This window comes from Eublepharis macularius, chromosome 16 (genome assembly GCF_028583425.1).
Source record: "Eublepharis macularius isolate TG4126 chromosome 16, MPM_Emac_v1.0, whole genome shotgun sequence".
Lineage (NCBI taxonomy): Eukaryota > Metazoa > Chordata > Lepidosauria > Squamata > Eublepharidae > Eublepharis > Eublepharis macularius.
In genome coordinates this window covers 2,803,639-2,828,209 of record NC_072805.1, presented here as the reverse complement: position 1 = coordinate 2,828,209, position 24,571 = coordinate 2,803,639, and the positions used below count along the sequence as shown (strand labels likewise).

General features: G+C 48.5%; 1 protein-coding gene across 4 annotated transcripts in view; it reads left to right on the top strand.

The window, feature by feature from the left end:
- Positions 1–24,571, top strand: part of SCUBE1 (signal peptide, CUB domain and EGF like domain containing 1) — a 441,848-nt gene that overhangs the window by 391,119 nt on the left and 26,158 nt on the right. For 3 of the 4 annotated variants that reach the window (XM_055000435.1, XM_055000433.1, XM_055000432.1), the window contains 2 exons: positions 10,288–10,407; positions 13,826–13,918. In XM_055000435.1, the coding sequence (XP_054856410.1) occupies positions 10,288–10,407; positions 13,826–13,918 (213 nt within the window). The remainder of the gene's footprint in view (positions 1–10,287; positions 10,408–13,825; positions 13,919–24,571) is intronic. The other variant, XM_055000434.1, reaches the window with a different exon arrangement.

Below are 24,571 nucleotides of genomic sequence, written 5' to 3'. Positions count from 1 at the left end.
CCCTCCCCTACCTGTTAGTTTTGGCGGGAATCTCTGCTGCTTTGCAAATGCAAAGTGCAATGCAATGCTTGCACCTTGCATTTGCAAGGCAAAGCAGGATTCCCTATCCTCCTTTGCAAGAGGGGTGGGGGGTGACAGAAGGAGTGAGTGATTCACTCCTTCTCCCCCCCTCCCCTCTTCTAAGAGCCTGCAGGAAGCCTTTGCTTCCAGCAGGATTTTGCTAGCCGCTTGCTAAGGCAAACGGCTAGCAAAATCAAAATGGCGATTCTCGAATGCCGAAAGAATGCCGAAAGAATCCCGAAACGTTTCGGGTTTTTCTTTCGGCAATCCCGAAACGTTTCGGCATTCCCCGAAACGTTTCGGGATTCTTGAAGAATGCCGAAACACTTTTGTTTCGGCATTCTTTCGGCATTCAGAATGCCGAAACGCACATCCCTAATAACATGTTAAAGGTAAAGGTAGTCCCCTGTGCAAGCACCGAGTCATTACTGACCCATGGGGGGATGTCACATCACAACTTTTTTTGGCAGACTTTTTATGGGGTGGTTTGCTACTGCCTTCCCCAGTCATCTACACTTTGCCCCCAGGAAACTGGGTACTCATTTTACTGACCTCGGAAGGATGGAAGGCTGAGTCAACCTTGAGCCGACTACCTGAATCTAGCTTCCGCCAGGATTGAACTCAGGTCGTGAGCAGAGCTTGGGCTGCAGTACTGCTGCTTACCACTCTGTGCCACGGGGCTCATGTTAAAGTTATATTAATCTGTTTGTATCTGTCACTTTCTCTGTAAAAGTGGCATGTTAAACAGTAGCTAGGCTTTTGTTGAAGGGTCTGTCAGAGGAGTTCTAGATTTTTTGAGTGTATATTGGGCTTCCAAACCTTTCATAGCATTCTGAGACAGTAAAGAAATTAAGAGTCCTTTATTCAGGAGCTCCAGTTAGGATAGGATAGGAAAGAGAAGAGATCTAGTCTATTCTATCTAAACTAGGATGCTGGCGAATGCAGGAAGCAACCCTTGCATCCTCCATGGTTGCTAGATGGAGAATAAGGGTGTGTTCAAGTGAGAGAGAAGAAGGAAGTCCCTGAGAGTAACAAAGGGATCAAAGGGATAGCCCCAGCAGAGTAGGAAGGTGGGGATGCACATACCCTGTCATCTCTACCTCTCTGCCTCTATACCATATCCCCTTCTGTAACCTGAGACAAGGGGCAACATAAAGTTCTTCACTTCTTAAAATTAAAAGGGTTATTTCTTATTAAACATCATTAACTCTCTAAAAAGTTTCTTCTTGGTTTGCTGTTAAGTGATCAAATATCAAACCTACTATATATTCATTGTATTATAAAAGATAAATCTCTCTCAGCAGGTTTTATCTTTAGATAGATCTGATAAGGTCTCTGTTGCTACACAGCTAACAAGAATAAGTCTTACAAAGCTAGATAGTGCAGACCCTTTAAAGTTCAACTTATTTCTTGATGCTTGTGCAGAGCCCCCAGGCTCTTCTCAATAAAATCCTCTCCTTCCTTGATTTCCTGAAGGTTGATGATCCTCTAGGCTCTGAATCTTCTCCTCCAAAAGCCTGATAGTGAAGTCCATTTTCTCTTCCGGGAGGAAAACAAAGATGGCACACTCCATGCAAGTGTGCCATCAGTAATTTGCTTTTGTTTCTCACACTGAGAGTCTCTCTACACAATACTTTTGACACACATTCTTCACGTGTTGGGAGAGACAGTGTTAGCCAGGAAGCTTAGTTTTAAATGACAGAGCCGAAGGAGATCACTCCAGAGGGAACAGATTCTCTCACAGTCCTCCACCACCTCTGTCATCTCTCCTTCCAGAGTCTTTGCCCCGCAGAGGTGCGGTTAATTTAAAGTTTTAAGCAGCGAGGGCAGCAGGGTAAAAGCTCTGGAAGGGGAGATAGTCTTGCATGCCTGAGGCAGTGGAGATTGCTCCAGAGGGGACGGATTCTCTCACAATCCTTCACTGCCTCTGGGAGTGGGAGAGGTGTACCAAAAGGTATGCGGGTCTCAGACCATGAAGGACATTAAAGACCCACCTTGAATTGGATCTGGAGTCTAATGGGTAACCCATGCAGCTGCTTCAAAATCAGTCTTATATAAGCTGACCGTGGTGACTTGGTCAGCAAGCTAGTAGCCACATTCTGCACTACCTGAAGTCTCTGGAGCATCTTCAGTGATAGCCCTAGATAGACAAATTTGCAGTAGTCTAAACAAGAGGTGACTGTCACATGGGTCAGTGTGGCAAAGTTGGATTGAGATGATATGGGAAGAGTTGAAAGATGAAAAAGTGCTGTTTTAGCCACCATGGACACCTTTTTTCTCCTTGGAAAGCTTAGAATCAAGCCCCCCCCCATCTCAAGAGTCTGCAGCAGAAACCTGGGCTCCATTGAGTAATGGGAGTGGCAAATTCCCCACAGTTGAAATTATTCACAGCCACAGGACTTCAGTTTTCAAAGAATTTAACTTCAGCCAGCTACCCCATAGCCATTCTACCACAGCATCCAGGTATTGGGCCAAGGAAGAGATATCTACTTCTGGGTGCCTATCAAGTAGAAGGTATAGTTGGGTGTTATCAGCATATTGGTGTCATCCAGTCCCAAACCTCCTAACATCTGCTAGGGGATGCATATATCCTACTATATAAAAGGTTAAGCATATTCAAGACAACTCACTTCTAACCCTGGCATGCCTTCAGAGGGCGCTGTTGAGAAGGGAAGCCCAGATAAGGCAGCCAGATCTCCAGAGAGCACACCACAGCAGGAAGCTCAGGCTGGGATCAGGCATGGAGCAGGCGGCAATGCCTGCCCACCACTTTCACCCAGCTGAGATCAGAAGCAGAGCAGGTGGCAATCCCCACCTCCACCTTCACCCAGCTGGGATCAGGAGTGGAGCAGCTGGCAATGCCAGACTCCCATCTTAACCCATCTGGGATCGGAAACAAAGCAGGTGGCAATGCCCATCTCCCATCTTCACCTAGCTGGGATCAGGAGTGGAGCAAGTGGCAATGCCTGGTCCCAATTAACCCAGCTGGGATCAGAAGCAATGCAGGTGGCAATGCCCATCTCCCATCTTCACCCAGCTGGGATCAGGAGTGGAGCAAGTGGCAATGCCTGGTCCCACTTAACCCAGCTGGGATCAGAAGAAAAGCAGGTGGCAACACCCATTTCCCGTCTTCACCTAGCTGAGATCAGGAGTGGAGCAAGTGGCAATGCCTGGTCCCAATTAACCCAGCTGGGATCAGAAGCAATGCAGGTGGCAATGCCCATCTCCCATCTTCACCCAGCTGGGATCAGGAGTGGAGCAAGTGGCAATGCCTGGTCCCACTTAACCCAGCTGGGATCAGAAGAAAAGCAGGTGGCAACGCCCATTTCCCATCTTCACCTAGCTGAGATCAGAAGTGGAGCAGGGGGCAATGCCCACCCGCTGCCTTCACCCAGCTGAGATCAGGAGCAGAAAAGGTGGCAATGCTGGCCCACCGTTTACCCAGCTGGGATCAGGAGTGGAGAAGGTGGCAATGCCCATCCCCCTTCACCCAGACGAGATTAGAAGCAGAGCAGGTAGCAATGCCTGCACCCCATCTTCATCCAGGTGGTATTAGGCATGGAGCAGGTGGCAATGCTCACCCCCACCTTCACCTAGCTGGAATTAGGAGTGGAGCAGGTGGCAATCCCCGACCCCCATCTTAAACCAGCTGGGATCAGGAGCAAAGCAGGTGGCAATGCCCACCCCCTGTCTTCACACGGCTGGGATTAACCGTGGAGCAGGCAACAATGCCCACCCACCCCTTCACTTGGCCAGGATCAGCCACAGAGCAGAAGGAAATGCCCCCTTTCATCCAGCTGGGATCAGGAGCGGAGCATGAGGCAATGCCTATCCCCTTCACCTGGCCTGGATCATGCACAGAGCAGGGGGTAATGCCTTCCCCCCTTCACCCGGCTGGGATCAGCCATGGAGCAGGAGGAAATGCTCACCCCCCCCTTCATCCTGCTGGGATCAGGAGTAGAGCAAGTGGTAATGCCTGCCCCCCTTAACCCGGTTGAGATCAGACAAGGAGCAGGTGGCAATGCCTGCCCCCGTCACCTGGCTGGCATCAGGAGCAGAGCATGAGGCAATGCCTGCCCAACTTCACCTGGCCTGGATCAGGCACAGAGCAGGAGGTAATGCCTGCCCCCTTCACCTGGCTGGGATCAGATGCGGAGCAGGTTGCAATGCTGACCCACCCTTTACCCAGCTAGGATCAGGAATGGAGTAGGTAGCAATGCCCACCCTCCACCATCACTCAGCTGGGATCATGAGTGGAGCAGGTGGCAATGTCCATTCTCCTTCACCAAGCTCAGATCAGGAGCAAAGCAAGTGGCAATGCCTGCTCCCCCCTTCACCCGGCCGAGATCAGCAGTGGAGCAGGAGGCAATGCCTGCCCCCCTTAACCTGGTTGAGATCAGACTAAGAGCAGGTGGCAAGCCTGCCCCATTCACCTGGCCGGGATCAGGAGCAGAGCATGAGCCAATGCCTGCCCCCCTTCATCTGGCCTGGATCAGGCGCAAAGCAGAAGGTAATGCCTTCCCACCTTCACCTGGCTGGGATCAGACACAGAGCAAGTGGCAATGCCCCCTCCCACTTCACCCATCTGGAATCAGGTGCGAAGCAGGAGGCAATGCCCCCCGCTACTTCACCCAGCCAGGATCAGGAGCAGAGCAGGTAACAATGCCTGCCTCTCTTTCACCCAACCGGGAGCAGGTGCAGAGCAGGTGGCAGTGCCTACCCCCTTCACTTGGCAGAGATCAGGCACAGAGGAGGTGGCCATGCCCGGCCCCCTCCCCACTTTCATCCAGCCAGGATCAGTGATGGGAGTAGGAGGGAATGCCCACCTGCCCACCCTCCCCTTATTAGAGCCTGTTGTATCTTTTTTCCCCATAATGAGCTTTTTTACTAGGGTGGGTTGGATGGAGCGAGCGGTAGCTCTTACCATCAAGCGGTAGCTCTTATCCCCAGTGAGGCGAGTTGGTTGACCAGGACCAAATGGTCAACTGTGTCAAACGCTGCCAACAGATCTATTAAAAATCAGCAGCGCACAACTGCCCTTATTTAGCTGACGTGTGTGATCTTCCCCTTAATGTCGCTCCTTGGTTCCCCCCGTCAAGAGAGGTCTGAGGGGGTGAGGGCAAAGAACCTTTCCATCTTGAATCGAGACAAGGCATCCACAATGCCATTATCCACACCTGCTACATGATGGGCTGAAAATGTGATGTTAGATGCCAAGCAGATTAACACGAAACAGCAAACCAGGCGCATGACCCGCTCAAAGCAAGAGGACTGTTTGTTAATTATCCTGACCGTGGCTTGATTGTTGCACCAAAAGATGATCCAGGAGGTGCTCCCGCCAGACAGCCACAGCCACCAGGATGAGGAACAGCTCTAAAAAGGTGAGGTCCCTGAGAATACCCATCTCTGCCCAAGAGGGGGGCCAGCCCTGGGTGCACCAGTGCCCCTTGAAGTAAACCTTGAACCCAAGGCTGCCTGCAGCATCAGAATGGACTTGTAACTCAGCACCCAAGTCCCATGAATCCTGCTATAAGGAAACGCCATTATAGCCTGCCAGAAAATCAAGCCAGACTGAAAGATCCTCTTTGATGCCCCTGGAGAGTCTGATGTGGTGATGCAGGGAGAAAGCCCCCCCCCCACAGGCCCTGGAAAGCTGAGCACAAAAGGCCTACTCAGGAGAAACCACCCTGCATGCAAAATTCAGATGACCGATATTGGACTGAAGCTCCCTTAAGGTGCATTTTTTGAGAAATAGGGTCAGAGTAATGAGATCTTGCAAGCAACTTAGCTTGTCAGCGGGGAGCCAGGAAAGCCCAGCCATCAAGTCAACTTGATCCCCAGGTAAGTGAGACAGGAAGACGTGCCTTCAATTTTCTCGCGGGCAAGAGGGACCCCCAAATCATTGGCCAGGGCCTGCAATGTGGCAAGATTATTAGCGCAAGCTGAGCTGCCAGAAGAGGCCATGATCAGAAAATCGTCCAGGTAATGAGTGATATGTGGAGAACCCATATGATCCTTGGCAGCCCATTCAATAAAAGTTCTGAAAGTCTCAAAGGCAGCACAAGCCACCGAGCACCCCGTGGGCATGGCCTTGTCCACATACCAACTGCTCCGAAATTTAAAACCTAGCAAGCAATGATTGAGGGGGTGGACAGGCAGCAGGCGAAAGGCCAACTGCACATCACACTTGGCTATAAGTGCCCCAGGACCGCATGATCTAACCAAACGTACAGCATGATCAAAGGAGGCATATTTTACCAAGCAAAATTCAGGGGGGATGGACTCGTTGACCGATGGACCCCTAGGGTATGACAGGTGATGAATTAGCCGATACTCCCCAGGGGCTTTTTTGGGAACTATTCCTAATGGAGAGACTCTAAGGTTAGGTAGGGGAGGGTGTAAGAACGGGCCTGCGACGTGGCCAGCAGCTACTTCTTTGGCTATCTTGGCTGCCATGATCTCCGGCAATTCCAAGGCGGATTTAAGATTGCCGGAGGTCATACCTAAGTGGGGGCCAGAAAACGGAATATGAAACCCAGCCTAAAAACCCTGCAGAAGATAGTGGGCAGCCTCTCTGTTGGGGTAACGAGAGGAGGGGGCGGAGAGCGTCCAGCCTTACTGGGGTGTGTGCTAAGTTCAAAGCACCAGAGCCTGGGTTAATTACTGCCGCCAGTAAGTTGGGCAGCGGTGGTGTTTGATCCTCCCTCCCTGTTGGAGGATTGACCACCCTGAAAGGACTGGGAAGGCAAAGAGCTGCGTGGGCACGAGGGATGGGAATGGAGGCCTCCGCAAACATCACAAATATGTTCATAGCGGCATTTTGGCTGCTGGTACCTACGTAGTTGAACTCCCAGCACAAGCCCTTGGGTTTATCCCTGCGCCCCATCCACCGTCCCCCGCGGGAACCATCACTCTTCCCTTTCATGTGGGGCCCTACCAGCCAGAACCACAGCTTTTGGTTGATGAGGTCGCACCTGGCCCTGGGACTATGAGAGGCCCTCTTACAGAAACCTCATCATAATCCATGGTAGCTATATCTCCAGCCAGGGCCTGGGCCCGCAGGACATTCTCCAGATGGTTAGTCAAGTGCCAGCCCCTTTTGGGGTAGGCCGCCTGTAGCACCCCCATGTATACTGTGAAACCCTCCAACCAGTTATGGAAAGTGCGCTCAACTGCGACCTTTTTGCTCCTTTTTTGTCCTGCCTGGAGTGCGCACCTCCCATCCTCTGCTTCTGGTCTGATTAGGGAAAGCAGTCAAGGATTCTTTCCCGCACCTTACACAACAGATGAATCTGGAGGGGGGGGGTCCTCATAATCTGTGAAGGGTGAGAAGTGGGGGGGGGTCCTGTGACTGAGTGGCTTCCTACACCTGAGGATCATCCCCTTTTTGGCTGCCTAACCAATGCTGCTGGACAAAGGCTGGGAGGCCAGGAACCATAGCTGCTACCTCCCAATACTCGTCCCCAGGGGCCTCTTCCTCAGAAGATGAGGACTCACCTGAGCTTCCTTCGCTGTCTGATTCCTCCTCACACCGCCTGTGCCACTGTGACTTCCTTTGAGATGCTTTCCTTCTCTTGGAGGGGCGCTGCTGTTCCTGGCTGCAGGAGCTGTTTGCACTGTGGCTAGGAGACCTCGTGGCCCTCTGCCCGACTGCTGATCTCCCTCGCTTTGTTGGCTTGCTAATCTTGAGTTGGGGGACTTCAACAGGCTCCAAGGTGGGCAAGGCCACCACAGGCCTGGAGTTCCCCAAGTGCTCTACCTGAGCTGTGAGCACCTTGATTGCCCTGGTGACACTCTGCAACAAACTGGGAGAGAGTTCTTGATTAGTAGCCTTAGTGACCACTGGAGAGGCCCTATGTAACCTCCCCCGCCCCTCAGAATCCTTTTGCTGCCTCCCAGCCCTGATTGCCTGCCCAGCACCCCCAGGCCCCCTGGAGGTAGGCCAAACCCTGGAAGGCTTGCTGCCAGGAGAGTGGTCTCCAAGGGGGTGGGGGTTCCTTTGGCCTACTCCCCCTCCTGGCGGGGGAGGAAGATGAGGAAGAGACACTAGATACCCCAGCCCTGGAACGGGCTCCAGCCCTGGGAGCTCCGACATGTTTTGAGGGGGCCCTGCTGCTTGTCCTGGGCCCAAACACCCGGTCTCCCATTTGCGCCTCTCCACAAGGAGTTGTGCAAGCCCCTATCCCCTTCCTCCTCGCTCCTGCTTTCAGCAGCTTCCCGAAGTTTGGACGCTCCACTTGGCCTTCCTGCACTTGCTCTTGCCTCCACTGAGAGCTTCTCTTCCTGTGTGCTCCCTTTGCTGGAGAGCAAAGTACAGGGAGGCGGGGTTGCAGCTTCTTAAATACTTGGCTGCCGGACCAGAGAGAAGACTGCCTCTCTGAGGTCTGGTCCTGGCCCCACCCCCCACCAGCTTGTCCTTTGATAGGACGGCTGGAATTTCACATTTGATTGGCTTGCAGGCTCGCCCAGGTGCCTGGTGGCTGCCATGCTCCAACCTCCTCCATGGCAGCAACCTGGCCCCCAGGTGAGTCCGGTGGCCAATGTTTCTTTCCTAAATTGATAACATTTCATGTAACAGGTTCAATGTTCCTCAAGCAAGTGCCACATGCACCAACTTTTATTACTGGACTTGGCATCTCAGAGTTGTTGTGGCATTAGTATATCCTACTTCCTTGCTTCTTAAGGTTGTTTGTTACAGCCTGAGATCTGAATCTTCCCTTGCTCATTGTCCTGCTTATCACACACCACCAAACACTGGGTGTTGCTGTTGTTGTTTTTAGATCATTGTAAAGCAGAGTAAAACTCTATGGCTGATATTTATAAAGAGCAACTCCAAAAGTGCTGAAGACTTCTTCCTGCCCAGCATGGACACCAAGCTGACTAAGGAGAAAGAGAGACTAGAAAAATTTCCTTGATGTTAACTTTTCACATGCAGGAACTTTTCTATATGGATCTGGCAAATTAAGTTCAATGTTGAGTATGAGGTGAAGTTCATTAGAATAAAAAAATTCTAACTTTAAAGCAGAGATGTTTTGTCTGGCATTTGGATGCTGGTATTGATGTTGTCATTGGCTTGACTGCACGACTGATCTATTTTGGGCAACGGTCATGAATTTGACATAGTGATGGTGCTGTTCTTTGGGATTTATGGGTTTTAATGTTTGTATTGGTTTTACATTCTATTATCGATTTTAATGTTTGTATTTATGCTGCTTTAATATTGTTTGTTGTACTTTAGACTATTTATTTTTAAGTATTGTTTATTTTATATCTTATGTTGTAGACTGCCTCGAGCCCTAACCATGATGGAGAGGCAGCACAGAAGTCAAATAAATACATAAATGCTGATGAGGTCTGAACTAGCGAGGACTGAGAGAGAAAGAAATCTTGGGGGTTGTAGCTCAATGAAAATGTCAACTCAGTGTGAAGAGTGGTGAAAAGGCAAACTCCATGTTAGGAATTAGGGAAGGAATTGAAAATAAAACAGCCCATGCTCTATAAACCCATTTGGAATACTGGGTCTGGTTGCTGGATCTTGAAAAAGATATTACAAAGCTGGAAAAACTATGACAAAGTTGTTTATGGGATATGGAACACCTTTTCTGTGAGGAAAGGCTGAAGAGTTTGAGAATTTTTTAGTCTAGGAAAACCACGACTAAAGGGGGCATGACAGAGGTTTATAAAATCATGCATAGAGAAGAGAAAGAGGATACAAGTCCTCCTCCCCTTCTCCAAATTCTAGCACTCAGGATCTCCCAAACAAGTTGATGAGCCATAGATTCAGGACTGGAAAAGGAAATGCTTCTTCACTGTATGAGTAATTAAATTATGAAATTCACTGCCAGAGGATGTAGTAGGGGCCGCAAGCATGGATTGCTTGAACAGGGGTCTATTAGATTCATGGAGGACAGGCCCGACAGTGGCTGCTAGCTGTAGTAACTAAAGGGAACCTCCGTTTGTCGAGACAGTAAAGCTCCGGGACCGAGTACTCATAGGAGATAGCATCAGGGCCTCTCTGCCCTGTTCATTGGCCCTCTACGGCAACTGACTGGCCATTGTGTGAAATAGGTTGCTGGACAAGCTGAGAAAAGGGGTGGCAGTTGGCAGGCTGCAGCATGCCTGGTGGGCAGAGTTCAGCCTGGCTTGGCTTGCAAACTGGGCAGAGCTGGCCTGTAACACTCCTATTTCACCTGAGCTGTATCAGACCTCCTTTTGCTTTTTCCTCAGAGATGGTGAAATGCCTTCCGAACAGCAAGGTGGCTCCAAGCGCTTGGTTGGTGTGCAGCAAATCTGGAGGACTTGAGAGCTGTTTCTTATCATGCCCATCTAATGCACTTTTTGTTCCAGGTTGGTACAGAACATTTTTGTTTGTTTCCCTAATTGACAGAATTAATCCCTTCCTTGCCTAATGTCTTAAGCATTCATTGAGTATAAAGAATGGCTTACTTAACACCAAAACTGTTGGTGTTGGCCAGTGCTTTGAAATGGCAGGAGGTCACAGTCCCTCTCTATACCGCCTTGGTCAGGCTGCACCTGGAGTGCTGTGTGCAGTTCTGGAGGCCTCACTTCAAAAAGGATGTGGAAAAAATTGAGAGAGCAACAAGGATGATCAGGGGTCTGGAGACTGAGCCCTACGAGGAGAGGCTGAGGGCCTTGGGAATGTTTTGTTTGGAGAAGAGGAGATTTATTTATTTGTTTGTTTGTTTGTTTTCAAATTTCTATTCCGCCCTCCCCCCGAGCAGGCTCAGGGCGGATAACAACATATTAAAATACAATAAAAATTAATCTACATTAAAACAGCAGTATATTTCTTTTAATGCACATTTAAAACAGGATGGTGGATAGCCTTCACAGGGAGGGTTAAGATTTATACACCCCTTTTTTCAGACTGGCAGAGGCCCAGCCTCAGCCATATGCCTGGAGGAACAACTCTGTCTTGCAGGCCCGGAGGAAGTAGGTCCTGCCGGGCCCTGATCTCAGCAGACAGAGCGTTCCACCAGGTGGGAGCCAGGACCAAAAAGGCCCTGGCTCTAGTCGAGGCTAGGCGGGCCTCCTTGGGGCCAGGAACCACCAAGATTGAGGGGGAACATGATTGCTCTCTTTAAATATTTGAAAGGCTGTCATTTGGAGGAGGGCAAGGAGCTGTTCCAGCTGGCAATAGACAATAGGACTTGAAGCAACAGGCTTAAATTACATGCAGAAAGGTACTGGCTGCATACTAGGAAAAACTTTTTCACGGTCAGAGTAGTGCAAAGGTGGAATCAGCTGCCTAGGGAGGTGGTGAGCTCCCGTTCACTGGCAGTTTTCAAGAAGAGGCTGGATGAATATTGGTCAGGGATGCTTTAGGCTCATCCTGCATTGGGCAGGGGGTTGGACTAGGAGGTCTGTATGGCCCCTTCCAACTCTGTGATTCTGTGAAAACTTGTATAAATGCCCTAAGTGGCAAAGACTGACCACGATACCACATTATCATACTTTGCACAGGGAATGCTTCTTCATCTTCCCCCCTTTTTCAGGAGAATAGCAATACTCCACCACTCATCCTGAGATTTCTTGTTACCAGGGAAATATAAATCAGTTGTTGATTTCATTTATACTTTAGCCTGGTTTGGAACGAAGTAGTTCCAGGCAGTTCCTCGCTTCAGGATTTGGGAGCTCTGAGCAAGGCCCCCTCAGTAGGCACCGGTTATGCAAACTGAAAATTCTCTCACACTTCCTCAGATGAAAGGTGGCAGAATGGAGGCACTTCAGCTGCGTTCAGACAGCATGCCAAGCTCCAGTCAGACTCTGACCGGGCACAAAGTCACTTAGCTGCTGTGCTCATGTGCGGCCCTATTCCCCCCACTGCCTCTGGCTCATGGAGTTTGTTTGAATGCTTTCTGATTTACCTTAGCTCTTAAGATTCTGGTACATCTAAATGTACCTTGGCAAACTGGAGTTTGTCCCCCGCTATTACAGGCCAATTCATATAATTTTATGATAAAACAGGCCAGATCTGTTTCAGAGCAAGCTACATTTCCTGGGAGGGAGGAGGCATTTTAAGCTGACAAGCAGAGGGAGTGGAATTGGCACGCAGATACCCTCTTCAGGGCTGCTTCCGTGTTCTTCTGTGGAGATCCGGTTGCTGGTGTGATTGTGTGTGAAATTGCCCTGGCAACAGAGATTGCAGGTGGCAGAGGGTGATCGATTTTCTCTCCATTGTTAACTGGTTTCCCTTCCACAGTTGACTGTTTTCTCACAGGACCATCAAGATTCTCTACTCACCTTGTTTCTTGTTATTTTGGGGGCCACGCACAGGAATATCATAAAAAAACTTTTCTAAAACCTCCATATATTTGTGTAGGAACCATGGAACAATCTCCCTCCTGAGTAAAAGGCAGGTAGAAGTGTGGCTGTTGGGGGCTGGCCCCTTGTGGTCATCAATAGTGACAAGAGTAATAATAATAACAACATTTGATCTATATACCGTCCTTCAGGACAACTTAACATCCACTCAGAGCAGTTTGCAAAGTGTGTTTTGATTATCCTCACGACAATCACCCTGTGAGGTGGGTGGGGCTGAGAGAGCTCTGAGAAAGCTGTGACTGGCCCAAGGTCACCCAGCTGGCTTCAAGTGGAGGAGTGGGGGATCAAACCCCGTTTCTCCAGATTAGCGTCCTGCGCTCTGAACCACTACACCAAACTAGCTCTCCCTCTTGGCACACTAGTGCCACCCACAACAAACATCTTCATCAGAGATGCTCGTTGCCCCTTTCTGGCCAGACACCTGTGGGGGAAAACACCAGAGGTGGTAGTGGGAGAACCCTGCTCCTGGCTTGCCGGCAGCCGTGCTACACCCAACTGTCTGTACCCCCAAAGAAGCAATTCTAGTAATGCTTGTTCAAGTGGCTCCACATCCTGGTAGTTGAGAGATGAGCCACGTATTTCCCTCAACTAACCCATATCCTACAATTTATTTTATTAATTTTATTTGTTATTTATAGTCTATGCATTTGCACTTTATTGGCTTTTGTGCAATATGTTGTCGATGAATTGAGGACCTTCTATTGGAGCAAATATTGGAGCACTAGCACTTTACTATTTGAATATATGTTACCTCTGTATGAGCAGTTTATTTATGTACATGGCACTTTAAGAGGCTTTCTCCTTGTTGGTATGGAATATAAACTTTATAGTTGGATTTAAATATATATGCCAATATAGAAGTATGCACACAATTGTTACAAGTAAATATAAGATTTTGATTTAACTGTTTTCATACTGTTGTTTTTAGTGAACATTATAAACAATACTTAGTACGATTTTGCGGGGTAAACTTATTGCTAGCTACTCACAATCGCGATACTCTCTTGTTTGTACCATCTTGGTTTTCTGTCGATCGGCTTATTATGTCTGAAAAAAGGAAATAAGAATAAGGTAGGTAAATTATTTCTGGGACATCATGGCTTATTATTTGTGGTTTGCAATGTTGACGGATTTAGCTGTCACAAAACAAGTCGGGTACGTTTATTTATTTATTTATTTTATCGTATTTATATTCCACCCTCCCCGCAAGCAGGCTCAGGGTGGATAACAACATTCAATACCCTGAAATGTTTACAGAATCTTCTGTGATGACAAAGTAGGTGCTTCATGCATGGTTACAGTGAATGCAGTTGGACAAAACTGGTGTCATAGCTCAGGCAGAAAATACCAAGAAAAGTAGTTAGTGGATTTCCCATGTGTGTACTTTTGAAATTTTCTTTTTGTTTCAATTTCTGCTCAGATTCTGAAAACAGTTATTCAGTGAGCTGTGGCATACCAGTCCACCAGAGCAAGTCAAGCCAGAAACGAAACATGACATTTCCCAGCTGTGCAGGTAAGTGCAGGCTGTCTCTGATGAGAGAAGAGACTCCCCGCCACCTATAGTCTCGGGTGTCATAGATGATACCCCCTAAGGCTGAGAGCTCTTGTGGAATTCAGGAGCCTGGAGAATTCAGTCCCCAAGTTATTTTCTCCCCACCAACCCCCCCCCCCGCAGTTGATCTTTAGTGGCAAGACAGACTCATTGTGTGCTGCACTCAGAGGCTCTTATTTCCATATACACCTCCAGGAGCCACTATCCTTGGTTTGTGTCTGCAGTCCATTTATTTAATTAATGTATCTATTTTTTTACTTTACCTAATGGGGACCCTGCTTGTTTGAATCCCATGACTGCCATGAGTAGGCTAATGAGTAGCATTAGACTCCTTTGTGGGACTATGTGGCCCTGAGGATAAGTTTGAGATATATAGAAATCACATATACTCTGGGGTGAACACCCCCCCCCCTTTATTAGTACATGACGCATATTGGTTTCACACTATTTCACACTATTTCTTAAGCTTGGTGGGTTCAAAGATAATCTCTTTTTCAAGGAGATTACACATTTCCATATTTCATTTCATACAGACTAAGGTCTGTAGGCAGAGTGCTTCCTGTTAGTGGAGAAGACAATATGGGAAACATCTTGTATGATACAGACTCAACGTATATTGGAAATGAAATATGGAATATGTGTCATCTCCTTGAAAAAGAATTGACGAAACAGGATTTAACAGAGCTAGCAGCCTGTTGGGCTACCCCAAAATTTTTCTCCACTTTTGGGGACTGGATGATTGGAGCTTGAAGGACCACACCCGTTTTGAAACTAGAGACTTGCAGAATCAAAATAAAGGAACATTGTATATTTCCTGCACTGCTAATTAAGGATCTTTGGATGCAAGTGAGCACTTTGAACTGTGCTTCCTTGAAAGGCACAGTCCCTTGAAAATTGTATGAACTGAGCTTACAGCTCCTGTGGCTGTATATGTATTGGGTGTAGCAGTAATTTTGCACATTTCAGAATATTTTGAGTTTTGGCACCAGGTTATGAGTGTTGTAATTGATTTTGTATCATCTGAATCCATGCCTGGATCCATGCTATGGTAAAATCTCGACTAGACTACTGTAATGCACTCTACATAGATATTCCCTACTGTGTGCAGCGAAAAAAATGGTATAATTAAGATCCAAATATCAGGAATGCCTTAAATATTTGGTATTCCTGATATCTGGGTCAGATTCTCTAATTGGCTTTGATTTTATTAGAGAATCCTGAATATATTTAGGCATTATTCTGTATGAAGAAAACTATCCAAGGGGCTGGGGGTGGCATTTTTCAAGCAACCCTAGTCCTGCCTGTCCACTAAAGACTCCCCCATGTTTCAGAAAGATTGGAGCCAAGGGTCCAATTCTATACGATCCTGAACAAGGTGCCCTGAGCCACTTGCTGTTGTTTCCTATGAGGGAAAACATTCCAAAGCTTTCAAAGGCCAAGAAACCTTAAGCAAAGGGGCAACCCCAAAGCCTGGCCAAAAGCCCATCCCAATGCAAGTCCCATGCAAGCTGAACCAACAAAACCCAAGAGAACCAAGCTAAAGCAAGGGAACCAACATCAAACCAGAGAATCCCATCTGAACCCTGACAGGCTCCTCTCTACAAAGGGAAGGATCCAGACAAATGACCCCATTTGCTATAGCGAACACGTGCATAAGAGGCCTCATACAGTCTTTTGATTAACCACAACAGTCTGCAATTGATGGAAGTGGTTCTCAACTTGCTCCATAGCTGGTTTCTTGGTACAGAATCAAAAGCTGCTCGTAGATCAAGAAAAGCAACATATAAGGAACAATTTGAAATCATATATTTTTCTGCCAGATGGTAAAAAATCGTGTCCTTAAGTTCATCTACGGTCTTCCAGTGCAGTCCCACATGGGACTGCGCACGCGCAGGCCTGCCGATCCAGACATTTCCAAGCTCAAAAAATTCACCACCAGGGGGCGCTCTCGCCTCCCACCGCGCAAGCGCGGCAATTTCCCGCCGAAAAACGGCTCCCAAGAGGCAGAGCGTCCCCCCACATACCCTCAGTTCCTTTTTCGCCGCCGATCGAGAAGGTTCTTTCCAGCTCTTCGCTATGTCGGACACTGCCCTCTTCAAGAGATGTGAGTCATGCGATAGAAAAATGACTCGGTCTGATGGCCACGCTCATTGTTTGTACTGCCTGGGGGAAACCCATAATACGCAGGCTTGCAAACACTGCCGAGCCTTCACCTCCAAGGCTAGGGCGGAGAGAGCAGGCCGGCTGCATGCTTCTCTTTGGAAGCGGGCAATGGAAGTCCACGATCCACCGGGCGCGACTGGTGATTCCATTAGGCCAGGCCCGAGTTCTGCGGCCCATAGATCTGGCCCGGGTTCCACATCTTCGAGAACTTCGCGTTCCCGTCCTTCTCCCAGCCGCTCGGAACCGAGGGCTTCTGAGCCCCCGACCACGTCATCCCGGAGCGCGTCGGAACCGGCAGCTTCTGGTCGGAGATCGTCGGGCTCGAAGGCGAGTCGGAACCGTCGACCCTCGACTTCATCTGTGGCCTCGGCGCCATCGGCTCATAAACCCTCGGAGCGACACCGACCTCCTTCGGTTCCGAAAACGGTTCCAACATCCGCGCCGGCTGTGCCTTTGTCGGTTCCGAGAACATCGGAACCATCCTCGGCGTCGAAGGCTCCGGAACCGACTATTGAAAAGAAAAAGAAGAAGCGGAAACACTCTTCTAAAAAGGACACGGCAGTCTTGGAAAGTCTTATTGTGACTCCTACCGCTCCCTCTTCGGAACCGTTGCAAGCGGTTCCGGCTGAGGACCGACGTGCGGATTCGGCTGATCGTGGCTCGCCCCGAGGTTTCATTCAGCGTTCCAGTCCAGTGGGTGATGTTATCGTTTTGGACAAACCCTCCACTCCGACGGGGCGCCCGAGGTCGACTTCGAGAGAGGCACGATCATCTGCTTCATCGGGCAGTCGCAGGGGTCGACCCCGCAGGCGCAGTCCACGTTCCTATCGAAGTCGGTCGCGGGACGATCGCCTCAGCGATGATCCGGCTGGATCGTATTACAGTGAGAGAGCCTCCCCAATCTCGGACCGACCTTATCAGGAGAGCCCCAGGTCGCCTTCGTGGAGGTCTTATGGGGACTATCGCAGAACACCTCTCCCTTCTGATACCGACTTCCATAGGTCTCGTCGGCATTATAGTGATTCACCAATCTCTGATTCGCCTGACAGAGAAATTGGCCCCACTGATGAGGCTTCTCCTACGGATGATTTCAGGGCGTATAATGACCTGTTACAGCGCATGGCCAAAGCTCTGGACCTTGAAATTTCTGCAACCGAGTCCAAATTTACGGACAAGATTTTACAGCACATCTACTCAGGATCCACTCCGACAGTGGCTTTTCCTTTGATTGATGGATTTGTGGATTTGTGGAAGGGCCTTCAGTCTAAACCGGCCTCTACGCCCGCCACTAATCGTAAGGTTGAAAATCTCTATCGTCTTAGAGATGACGCTCATCCTTTTCTATCGACACATCCACCTCCATCATCTCTAGTTACTGAAGAGATGCAAACTAGACCTAGACAAGGTTCTGTTTCCACACCAGTCGATAAGGACAGCCGAAAGATTGATGCTTTAGGCAGAAAATTCTATACTTCGGCTGCCTTTGGGATCAAGATAGCAAACTATGCAGCGATGATGGCCGCATACCAATTGTTGCTTTGGAAAAAAGTAGCTGCCTTCGTACCAAAGCTCCCAGAAGATCAGAGGATCTTCCTGCGGGTAATACAGGAGGAGGCGGTACGGCTGTCTCGCCACCAGATCAATGCAAGCAGAAGCATGGCGGACACCTCGGCCAGGTCACTCCTCTCGGCAGTAGTTTTGCGTCGTCACGCCTGGTTGAGGACCACGGCGCTGCCTCCTGAGACTAGGAATAGAGTAGAAGATCTCCCCTTTGAAGGAACGTTACTGTTTTCTGAAAAAACGGATGAGTTCCTTTCAAAGAAGAGGACGGACCGCCTGACTGCACGTTCTTACGGCGTGCTCCACCAGAATCCTCAGCAGGCCTCTCGTCCATATTATAGGCCTTTTCAACGAAATCGGCAGCAAAGATACCAACCATACTTCGGGTATGCGTACCAATCCCGCAGAAATTATCAAAGTCCTCAGCCTTCTTTTTACCGGCGCCGGCAAAATCAGAGGGGTAGAGCCAGTTCACAACAGCGACAGGCTAAAGACCTACCTCAAGCAAATAAACAATTCTGACAGTTACAGAGCCCTGACCCCATTTTCGGGACCAGGCTGAGCACTTACAAGGCTGCATGGTGTTCTATTTGTTCGGACAGTTGGGTTTTATCAATAGTTGAAAAAGGTTATAAAGTTGAATTTTTGGATTTACCTTCCTTGAGTCTCCCTGTGTTTATTTCTCAACCACCTTCACAAGAGGTGTTATCTGAGATTTCTGCATTGTTGATTAAAGGGGCTATTGAGGAAGTCCCTGGCACATCATCCTGGTTGGGGTTTTATTCTCCCCTTTTTATGGTTGAGAAAAAGGATGGAGGTCTCCGGCCTATCCTAGATCTCAGAAAACTAAATAAGCTGGTTCGAACTAGGAAGTTTAAGATGGTAACATTACAGACGGTCTTAACACTGTTACCCTCGTATTCATGGTTTGCCGTCCTTGACCTCAAGGACGCTTATTTTCACATTTCAATTTTTTCCGATCACAAGAGGTACCTCCGGTTTACGTGTGGTACCAAGGTTTTTCAATACAGGGTCTTGCCCTTCGGTTTGGCTACCGCACCGAGGGTATTTACAAAATGCATGGCGGTTGTGGTGGCCCATTTGAGACTCCAGGGATGTTGCATTTTCCCGTATTTAGACGATTGGTTATTGGTGGGACACTCCCCTGAGGAGGTCGATAGGCAGATCGCTCTCACCTTATCTGTATGTCTTCAGTTGGGTCTTGTTGTCAACCAGAAGAAATCTAAATTGACCCCGGTAAGGTCCCTCCTTTTTATAGGAGTGGTACTAGATGGTGTTAGGAACATGGGTTTCCTACCTGAGGAGAGGGCATCAAAGATTAAGACCCTTGTTCGTAAATTGAGGAGATGCCGTTACCAGCCGGCACGGTTCCTTCAGGGTTTGTTGGGATGCATGGCGTCCACGACGGCTGTGGTCCCCCTTGCCAGGCTTTTTATGAGAGACCTACAGACGTGGTTCAATTCTGTTTACTCCCCTGAACGGGATTCCCAGGACAGGAAATTTTCCGTCCCCAGACAGGTTCTGCGGTCGCTGGATTGGTGGTTGTCTGACGCCAATCTTATGAAGGGTGTTGAGTTTGGTTATAAACAACCTCAAATCACTATTACAACGGATGCCTCACTGTTGGGGTGGGGTGCTCATTGTGAGGGATTGTATGCCCATGGGGTATGGTCTGAACTAGAATGTATTGAGCATATTAATCTGCTTGAGTTGAGAGCGATCTTACTCGCTTTGATTTCCTTTTCAGATACGGTACAGAACAAGTCCGTCCAGATCTTGACGGACAATACGACAGCAATGTTTTACGTGAACAAACAGGGGGGCACGGCGTCCATGTCCCTGTGTGCAGAGGCAAAGAAGTTGTGGACTTGGGCCATAGAACATTCGGTGTGGCTCCAGGCAATACACATACCAGGGGCCGAGAATTCTATGGCGGATCATCTGAGCAGATTGGACAGGGACAATCACGAGTGGTCCCTGCAGGACAAATATCTGCTCGCTGTTTTCTCCCGATGGGGGTTCCCGGAAGTGGATCTCTTCGCCTCGGAAGAGAATTGCAAAGTCCAAAAGTATTGCTCCAGGGGAGGAGTAGGCCTAGGGTCTCGTGGGGACGCATTTCAACTTGGGTGGTCGGGTCCCCTGATGTATGCGTTCCCCCCGTTTCCGCTGTTGACCAGAGTCGTCAGCAAGATTCAGAGAGACGGAGCGTCGGTCATACTGATAGCCCCTTTTTGGCCACGCCAACCGTGGTTTCACGCCCTCTGGAGGCTCCAGGCGCAGTGGATTCAGTTGCCGGCGGTGCCGGACCTGCTGATTTGGAGGGGAGTGTTACATCACGATATCGAGAGGCTCAAGCTCACAGCTTGGCTGATCACACAAGGCCCTTTTTTTCGGTTGATGTAACTAATGTTTTAGAGAACGCTAGGCGTTTTTCCACCAGACAGTCATATGTGTTTAAGTGGGAAAAGTTTTCTTTGTGGTGTCAACAAAAGGGATCGCATCCATTTCAGGCTTCGTTGCCGGAAATATTAGATTTTTTGTGGGAGGTCAAACAGAGGGGTTTGGCTAATAGCTCCGTAAAAGTCTATTTGGCGGCTATCTCAGCCTTTCATCCTCCCATTGATCAGAGATCGGTTTTTTCTCATCCGATTGCGAAGATGTTCCTGAAGGGTCTGAATAACCTCTTCCCCCCAGTGACAGCTATCGTTCCCCAGTGGTCATTGCCTCTGGTGTTGTCTCGATTGATGGGAAAACCGTTTGAGCCCTTGGCCACTTGTCCTCTTCGACTTTTGTCTCAGAAGGTCGTTTTTCTGGTGGCTATCACCTCGGCCAGGAGGGTGGGGGAATTGGCAGCTTTGTCTCATGAACCCCCTTACCTAAAGGTCCATAAAGAGAAGGTTGTTTTGAGGACGAAGGTGGAGTTTTTGCCAAAGGTGGTATCAAGGTTTCATCTTTCCCAAGATATTACTTTACCGGTGTTTTTCCCTGACCAATCTACGGAAGCTGATAGGGCGTTGCATTCCTTGGATGTTCGCAGGGCACTCCTGTTTTATCTGGACAGGGTGAAACCATTTAGGCGTGACTCTAATTTATTTGTGTGTTATGCAGGGCCCAATAAGGGTAAGAAAGCGTCATCTTGCACCATTTCTCGTTGGGTGGTTCAAACAATTTGGACCTGCTATGCTGCAGCAAATCAACCTTGCCCTCTGGGTGTACGTGCTCACTCTACTAGGGCGCAGGCGTCTTCTGCGGCCCTGCTGAGGGGGGTCCCTCTCCATGATATTTGCAGGGCAGCAACGTGGGCCTCGGCTGACACGTTTATAAAGCACTACGCTTTGGATATCCTGGATAGGAAGGAATCTTTAGTGGGAACTGCAGTGTTGCAATCCATGTTTTTGTGAATTTCATTAAAAATAAATAAATAAATAACTGAATAGATTAATAAAGGACATGAATACAGTGTCTAATTGTGTTTTTTCTTAGGTAATGCCACCTCCCTGGCGTTAAGCTTTGTAATCTTCCCATGTGGGACTGCACTGGAAGACCGTAGATGAAAAACAGGTTTTTACTTACCATAACTGTTGTTCATCTAGGTCTTCCGTGCAGGCACACATGCCCTCCCTCCTTCCCCGCTGAGTCTTTTGGTATTTTTTCCTTGTAGACAGCGGCGAGAAAGGAACTGAGGGTATGTGGGGGGACGCTCTGCCTCTTGGGAGCCGTTTTTCGGCGGGAAATTGCCGCGCTTGCGCGGTGGGAGGCGAGAGCGCCCCCTGGTGGTGAATTTTTTGAGCTTGGAAATGTCCGGATCGGCAGGCCTGCGCGTGCGCAGTCCCATGTGTGCCTGCACGGAAGACCTAGATGAACAACAGTTATGGTAAGTAAAAACCTGTTTTTCTTTAATCATATCTAAAAGTTTTTTGTCCAGGTTTTTATCCAGGTTTTCTATTGCCGATTGCCACTCTTTTTTTGACATCGTGGGGCTTGCTTTAGCTCGCTCCCACGAATCCGCTCTCTTCCTTAACTCCGTGGCGTAAAATTTAACGTTTTTCTATTTTAAATGTCCCGGTCTTCTTATAGAAATTAAATTTTAAAGAGTCCAAAATGTCGGGCGTCTTTTCTCTATGGTTTCTCTATGATTTTGTAATCCAAGATGGCCTACTTCCTCTTCCGCTGAAGCCGCGACCCTTCCCCTTTCAAAAATGGCGATTCCCTACTTCCTGCCCTCCAGCAAGGGCCGCTTCTCTCCAGCCACTCTATTGTTATTACGCACTTCCTGTCTCCCGTCTTCCCACAGCAGATCTCGCGATGGTGTCTTTTTCTCACAGCTCCAAAGCCACAGGTATTCAAAACAATAGTCCCATTTCTTTAATAACTTCTTTAAACTTAGTCTCTTTTTAAATTCGATTCCTGCCGAGTCTTCCCCTCCTTTTCACTAGTCTGTTGCAGTTTAAAAATCTACTTTTTTTCCTCTCTGTTTTTATCAATCTGTCCCGTCTCAGAAGATAATGATCTTTACCTTCTCTTCACTTTTCTCGGGTTGTAATCGCTGTTTCGATTTTAAGTTCTCCTCTCAGCTTCTTCCCCCAATCGATGCTTGGGTATGTAGGTCTTATGCCAGCCGAATTGGCCCCAAAACTGCCGCAGAGATTATAGCCGACCCGTCGCAAGGTGGGACCTCAAGGATCGGGGGGAGACTCGTTGTATAGAGCCCCCCCTCGTCCGAGATCTAGCTCACCCTAGGGTCTTGAGCGTTCTTTGCCTGCTCCCCGCCTGAGAGCAGTCGGCCGCGGGCTATTTTCACCCCGCCGGCCGGTTAAAACGGCAGTCCGGTCAGCTCCGCAAGTGGAGCTGCGTTAGACCTCCATGGATCCCAAACAGGAAGTCCAATTGGCTAATTGGTTGGCTGGATTGAGTTTGTCTCCTTTTTCATGAACTGACACAATTATGGCTTGGTGCCAAGATCTAGGCATATTGCCTGTGTTGTTAGGTAGGTGTTGTTAATCAATGTAAAAATAGGTGCCAGACATTGGGCCCACCATCCAGTATTAGAGCAAAGGACTTCAGAGGTAATCAAATGAGGCCCAGGGGTCTTCCCTGGCTTAAGTTTCTAACTGAAGGTCTCTATCTCCTCAGGCAAGACTCTAAGCCAGGCTGGGAGTGTCCCTTGCTCCCACAGGGGCTCTTCGTTCATTGGTGGATCATAGAACAAGTTAGCATAATATTCTTCCCAAAGAGCTGGAGGGATGCAGAAGTCCCTCTCCTTCCTTCCTTCCTTCCTTCCTTCCTTCCTTCCTTCCTTCCTTCCTTCCTCCCATAGCAGTGGAGACCACGGGCCGTAAAAATTTTGAATCTTTTTTTTGAGAGGCAAGAATTAGAGAGTTTCATCCCTGTCTAATTTCTTCATACTTTTTATCTCCTACCACTTTTTAAAATTTCCTTTTTATCTGGGTCAGCTCAATGTATGTTTGGGAGCTTTGGTTCTCCTCAGCTTATAATGATCTTGAGTTATTAGGCATTTGAGAGATTAACATTCTCTATCAAACCAGTTCTTACTGCCAGGCAGAGGTAGTTTCATGTTCACCCTTTGGTCACTGGCTACGGTTGGCTTCAGTAGTTCCACAATCCTGTCCGACATGCCCAGAAGGAATTCCAAGGGAGCATTCCTGGTGTGTGGTAAATTCCAGAAAATCTAACAAGTCCAAAAGAACAACCACTTTTCCTTGGCACCTGTTCCATCGGACTGGTCTGAGTGTATTCTGGGCCCTCAAGAGGGGAGCCTGGTGCTCTGGAAAAAATTCCCCTGACAAACCCACCAAGGAAAGTGTAACCGACAGGTGGTTGCTACCAAGATAAGGACCACCTGTAAATTAGCAGCAAAAGTGAGTAGTGCAGGAGAAATAAGAAAATAATCAGGCTACATCCTTGAGGGGAGAAAAACAGTCTCAGAATTTATCCATTCCCTTTCTATCATTGAGCACTACCAGATCATGTTCCAATTTTAAATGCAGCCTCCTCAGTCCTGACTGGTTGATTTTACTGTCCTTAGAGCTTCTATCATAGAATAAAGGGTAACCTATCTCCAAAGGGATTTTCCGTCTCTCCTTTCAGCAGCCAAACCTCATCTCGAATGCCAATACATGCATTGAAATTGCCAGCAATTATTAAGCTAGTCACGGAGAAAGTTCCCCAGACTAGTCGAACAATTATTCAGCCTATCATTGCTTGAAAAGGAGGGAAGATAAGTTGACACTACAACAAGAGACTTCAGGTACACTGCAAGTGCCAGAGGAGGAAGTTCATAAACCTGAATGTCTCCTAGGGGCAACCCATTTGAAACTAAGCAGGCAGGCACCAAGTTTCCTGGAGCAGAATAATAAAATGCTCATGTTCAGCTCCTGGAATTTGCATTTGAGCTCCTCCCCTTGCAGTATTCCAGGTATCCCGCTTAATAGAATTCTCCAGTCATTGCTGAGGGATCTGTGTAATGGTGCTAGAATCTGTCGTAATGCAACCGTTCCCCTTCTGGATTGTAACCTTAGATTCTAGGGGCGTGGAATCCTGCATTGGCACTCCTCAGATTCCATGAGTTGGAGATGGAGTTGAATTGACTGGAGAAGGGTAGAAACAACTTCAACAGGATTCACTATTAGGTTTCTCCCTGAATTTCTCCAGATTTTCCTGCGAATAGCAAACCCTTTTAATCATTTTATCCTGCTCAGAGGGAGCGTGGAAGCTAAAGGAGGAGAAGCGGCTGGCTTCGGTCGTGTCCAATACCACTTCACCTGAGCCCACATGGATCTCCAGCTTGGGGTCAGGGGCAACAGGGGTGGTTAGATGCACTCCGACCGGGGACCCCTGATATGTCCCTGG